This window comes from Crocodylus porosus, unplaced genomic scaffold (genome assembly GCF_001723895.1).
Source record: "Crocodylus porosus isolate Cpor-Errol unplaced genomic scaffold, CroPor_comp1, whole genome shotgun sequence".
In the NCBI taxonomy this organism is placed as follows: domain Eukaryota; kingdom Metazoa; phylum Chordata; order Crocodylia; family Crocodylidae; genus Crocodylus; species Crocodylus porosus.
In genome coordinates, this window is record NW_017728950.1 from 57,399,428 (window position 1) to 57,405,473 (window position 6,046).

Consider the following 6,046-nt stretch of genomic DNA (forward strand, 5'->3'; position numbering starts at 1 on the left):
GTATCATCTGCAAACCTGGACAGAGTACACTTCACTTCCTCATCCAAGTCACTGATGAAGACACTGAAGAGTATCGGTCCAAGGACCAAGCCCTGTGGGACCCCACTACCCATGCCCTTCCAGGTCGATACTGACCCATCCACTACCTCTCTCTGGGTATGACCCTCTAGCCAATTTGCCACCCACTGGACTGTGTAATCATCCAAGTCACAGCCTCTTAACCTGTTCACCAGTATGGGGTGGGATACCGTATCGAAGGCCTTCCTGAAGTCTAAGTAAACGATATCTTCCCCTACTCCTGCGTCCAGGTGTTTTGTAACCTGGTCATAAAAAGAGACTAGATTAGTCAGGCATGATCTACCTGCTATGAACCTGTGCTGGTTTCCCCTCCGTATAATTTTTCCTGCTGGGCTCTCACACAGATGAGCTTTAATAATCTTTTCAAAGACTGCCAAGGATGGAGGTGAGACTGACTGGCCTATACTTGCCTGGATCCTCCTTCCTCCCCTTCTTGAAAATAGGGACCACATTGGCCCTTTTCCAGTCCTCTAGGACCTGACCCATGTGCTATGAGTGCTCAAATATTCTTGCCAGTGGCTGTGCAATGACATCAGCCAGTGCCTTCAGTACCCTTGGATGGAGCTCATCCGGGCCGGCCGACTTAAATGCATCTAGTCCTTCCAAGTGGCTCTGCACTATCTCAGGGTCAACGCTTGGTAGTCTGGTGCCCTACTGTTGTCTCTCTACAATCCCATTGTGAGACTTGTTTTGCCCCTTGTTTAGGAACACTGAGGCAAAGAACTCATTGAGGAGTTCAGCCTTGTCCCCTCTGTCTGTCAGCAATTGCTTTTGCCCATTCAGTAGTGGTCCTAGTCCACCCTGGGCCTTCCTTTTACTCCCTATATATCTGAACAACAATTTTTTGTTATCCTTAACTTGAGATGCCATCCTCAGCTCCATGGTAGCTTTGGCCTTTCTAACTGCCTCCCTACAACTGCGAGCTGAGAGGTATACTCCTCTTTAGTAATCTCTCCCTGTTTCCACTGCTTATATGCCCCCCTTTTTGCCCTTAGGCTGCTCTGGATTTCTCTGGTCAGCCAAGGAAGCCTCTTGGCCTTTTTCCCCCTTTTCCCCCCACATCGGGATCATCTCCCTCTGTGCCCGAAGGATCGTTTCCTTAAGGCACAGCACCCTTCCTGGGCTCCCACCTCACCAAATCTCTTACTCTGCAGTGCATCATTGGCTAAACACCTGAGTTCACTGAAGTCAGACTTCCCAAAGTCTAGCACTTCCACCCTACTAGTTACCTTACCCAATCTATGCCTTATGGCGAATTCTATTATTTGGCGGTCACTGACCCCAGGTGACCACTGATCTGTAGGTCCCCTACCATGTCATCCCCTGTTGCCAGTACCAGGTCCAGTAAGGCATTCCCCCTAGTGGGACCATGTACCTCCTGCGTCAGGTGGAGGTCCTGTACACAGGATAGGAACCTGAGTGAACAGTGGGAATTTGCTGTCTGCAAGGAGTCTATACTAGATCCATTAGATCCTTGCTCCTCATACACTGAGAACCTGGCTCCCAGTTTTAAAATTTTGTGTATTGCATGTTACAGAAGCTTACTGGTTTAAGCATAGGCAAGCATAGGCATAGGATAAATGATGGTTGTATATGGGATATGCTCAATAACTTATTGTTATTGTTCTCCATTTTCAATAAAGTAAATGGGCATTGCCAAATGAGGAACAGTCCATTTAATTGTTTTGTTTTATAAGTATGTGCAAAGCCAGAATCTAAGACATAAACAAAGAATGCCAGTAACATTTTTGATGCGAAAGAGACCACAGGTATCTAGACAACAAACCATGACTGCAGATGTCTTTTAAGAAAAATCACTTTGCAATCCTCGAACTCGAGAACTATAAAACAAAGGAATCACAAGGCAATACTACTACTACTGCAACTACTAATAAATCTTATAAGCTAAGGCTTACAAGTGGGATCATTGTTCGGAGAATCTTGAGATGGCATTTCTTAGCTGTGTTTGCTTTCCTACGATAAGATGTAAAGTTCACTAGTGAAGCCCAGTGCTGTAAAATCGAACAAAGGAGATGAGATTCTAGAATGATTTTTTTATCTCTTACACACAGCCTTTTAAATTACTTCATACTCTTCTGTGCATCTTACAAGATAGCCCCAGTGTGTTTAGAAGACTTAAGTGAAAGAGGAGAAATAGATTCATGGATTCAGCAACGATGCTTAAATCTTTGTAAGCAGTTTTTCTGCAGCTTTAAATTTCCTACACAATCAAAATGCTCTTTCATTTTCAATGCTTTTGTAATGCCTACAGTGTACATGTGGAGAGGCTCAGAGATATAGGCACAGAGATATAATTGGAGAAAAACATTTAAAAATATGCACACCTTCGTCACTTGTTGCCTGCTGTTTAACCAGAGTCATTGGAGATCGCGCTGGAGGTTTGCTTAGAGGATGACGCCAACTTTTTGATGTTTTCTTTCTTTCCATGTCTGCTGACTAAAAGGGAGAAACCACACACAATTTAGTTAGAAAATGTGCAAGAAGTAATGTTTGTAAACAAAAAAAATCTTCTGTTAAGGGGCATGCAAAGTACTTCTCATCTCTAGTTCAAACATTTGTCTTTGAAATTCATTTTTAATAGATCTAGAGGATGGGAAAATGACTTGCTTTTCTCCATAAAATTATTGGGAAAACAAGTCTTGGTACTAGAATAACAGCACATTAAAAACCATGCAATGTATTTGTACTTTTTACTCATTTGGTTTAGAGTATTAAAAGTTAAATTTGCATTATTTAAATTTGCAAAAATTTAAACTTATTTTTAAATGAAATAGAGCAAGAATATAGACTTCTAAAACTTACTGAATAAAGATCAACTCTGACTAGAAATTAATATGCTATAGCACATTACCTTATATCAGAATACAACTAATACACATTTCAAAACACTATGGGCATTTTTACATGTGTTGCAGCACCGGGCACTATGAAAAGTGTCCATTGCTGTGATGCTTGTAGTTGTGCAAGTGGCAAAATGCATGCCACCGCAAAGAAAATGGCGGCAGTGCACTTTTGAACTAAAACACCTTGGAAGTGCTTCAGTTCAAAAGTACGCCACTGCCATTTTCTCCACGCTGACGTGCATTTAGTTGCTTATACAACTGCAAGCAGCGCAGTGCAGTGCACATCAGCTCCCATGCAGAGCAGACTCGATTCATCAAATCTACTCCAAAGCAGCAAAACATCCAAGAACTAAAAGGTATGTATATAAATGCCCTCTCATTCACTAGTGTGGTATTAAAATGTGCAAAATTTTATTTATCAGGACAACCATGTTTGTTCTCACTATGGCAGCTTCATGCCATTGTCCATAATTAATATCATATTGGCACATATTTTTTTAAAAAAGAAAAAGGGGAGTGGGAATAAGATCACAAAAGCCTTGTTTATCAAGGAACAGTACCAGAAAGAACTTCGAGTTTACCAGTTTAGTTAAGAAGGAAACATAAATAATGTAGTATAACATGACTGCCAAACTAAACCTGTCCTCAAAAGCAAAACAAAACCTTGCATATCAAGGATGTCAACAGGTCTTTCAGGGAAGGAGGGGGAAACCTGGGACTGGTCTGACTTCAAAAATCAGTTACACAGATACAGGTGCCATGGAATCACATCATTACCACCAAAAACTGAGAACAGCCAGACCACACAAAGAACCTATAAAGCATCCGAAGGTCTCCTCTTCCAAATCCCTACCAAACACTCAATTGCATTAAATGCATCACACTGGAATCAGTTCACATTGGCTTGGCTGAGCAACACAGAGAGATAATTGATTTTATTTGCAAAAGTTACTGTAAAAATCTATAGAGCCATCAGGAACCATAACTAATAGCTTATGCTATCGTGTGATCTTTTCTTTGTTACTCTTACCCACCTTTCTTCCTTCTTTCCTTTCTTCACACTCATGTTTTCTTATTAGATTTTTAGCTATTTGGGGAAGGTCCATCTCAGTCCACGCATTTGTATTGTACAAGAGCACAATGGTGTCATTGGTGTACTACTATGCCTTTCCTGCTTTCGCCAGGGTCCCAGAAACTACAGAATCCTCCTTAACTCACAGAGGACAACCTCCCAGGTGCATCCTGGTGACTTTTGGGAAGTACTTGGGACCAATAGCTAAGCCTGGTTATGGGTACTGGGTTCTATGCATGTTCAACCACATACAAAGTCTCTAAGATACAACTGCAATCTTACGTTGTAATACTCCTAAAACCAGGGAAGGAAGTTCAGGGAACATCCCTAGTATGTCTTCTTTACAAACTGTACAAACATCTCATCTTAAACTGACCAACCTGGAGATAACTGAAACTCTCCAAATGTCAGGAGAAAAGATAACATGAAAAAACAGGCTATTTTAGTGACACAGATGCATATGAATGTAGGTAAACCAAGTACATGGAACATCTAAAGGTTTGTATATCATTGGAAGAGTTCTGTAACACCAAGGATCTAGCCAGGGCTACAGCTGTGACCACTGCATGCACCCAATTTTGGAAAATATAGAGGTATTTGAAGGACACAAAAAGAAGCAGCCAAGTCTCTTGAATTATGAAACCATATTATAAAATATCAAGTACTGCATCAAAAAGCTACATACTTTTTGCTACATTAAGCACATGGCCCACAACAAAAGATGGACATAGCTGAAGTAAAGAAAACTGGATTTTTTAAATGGTAACTGAGTAATATCCTTCTGTGCAACAGCCAGACTAAAAGAGCATGCAAATGTGCTGGAAAATACTTGAAAAACCACCTAGGAATGGCTCAGTTACCCAAACTGATAAATTAAATATAGCTTGTAATATGCAATTATAACCCTGAAGAGACATTTACAGTGTTCTGCATTATTACAATAGGAGGACTGGTGTCAGGACCATTAAATCTCACATCTCTGTAAAAAGTAATGTTTTTAAGAAGAGAAGTGCCTTTTTGTTTCTACCTTTTAAATATATTCCCTGTAGCTTGGCAATCCAACAGTGGGTTGTTCCCTCTTATCTGCCAGGGTATGAGGCAGGTACACTTTCTCCGATCGCCCAAATAGCCACACATGCCTCCTCTTTTCACCGAGCCCTAACAAGTGCTCTGCTTCTCCAAGGCAGAGAAGGTTCTTTGGGTGAATCTGATATCTTTTATTAGACAAAATTAAATAGTTGGAAAAAAATGTTAAGAAAACTTTTGGGTTTAAAAACCCTTCGTCAGCCTGAGGAAGTTTCTGCAGTTGGTGTGAGCTCTTCCTGGATAGAATGAAAAGTAAAGAAGCCAGAGGCTGGGATGGTACAGGCATACCTCGTTTTATTGCGCTTCGCTTTATTGCGCTTCGCAGATATTGCGTTTTTTTACAAATTGAAGGTTTGTGGCAATCCTGCGTTGAGCAAGTCTATAGGCGCCATTTTTCCAACAGCATTTGCTCACTTCGTGTCTCTGTCACATTTTGGTAATTCTTGCAATATTTCAAACTTTTTCATTATTATTGTATTTGTTATGGTGATCTGTGATCTTTGATGTTACTATTGTAATTGTTTTGGGGCGCCACGAACCACGTCCATATAAGACAGCGAACTTAATCGATAAATGTTGTGTTCTGACTGCTCCACCGACCAGCCGTTCCCCCGTCTCTCTCCCTCTCCTCGGGCCTCCCTATTCCCTGAGACACAACAACATTGAAATTAGGCCAATTAATAACCCTACAATGGCCTCTAAGTGTTCAAGTGAAAGGAAGAGTCACGCGTCTCTCACTTTAAATCAAAAACTAGAAATGATTAAGCTTAGCGAGGAAGGCATGTCGAAAGCCGAGACAGGCCAAAAGTTAGGCCTCTTGCGCCAAACAGTTAGCCAAGTTGTGAATGCAAAGGAAAAGTTCTTGAAGGAAATTAAAAGTGCTACTCCAGTGAACACACGAATGATAAGAAAGCGAAACAGCCTTATTGCTGATATGGAGAAAGTT

At 41.1% G+C, this 6,046-nt stretch overlaps 1 protein-coding gene across 3 annotated transcripts in view; it reads right to left on the minus strand.

Moving 5' to 3' along the window:
* KDM4C (lysine demethylase 4C) overlaps window positions 1-6,046 on the minus strand; it is a 459,581-nt gene that overhangs the window by 199,765 nt on the left and 253,770 nt on the right. For all 3 annotated transcript variants that reach the window (XM_019555111.1, XM_019555112.1, XM_019555113.1), the window contains exon 13: window positions 2,424-2,535. In XM_019555111.1, the coding sequence (XP_019410656.1) occupies window positions 2,424-2,535 (112 nt within the window). The remainder of the gene's footprint in view (window positions 1-2,423; window positions 2,536-6,046) is intronic.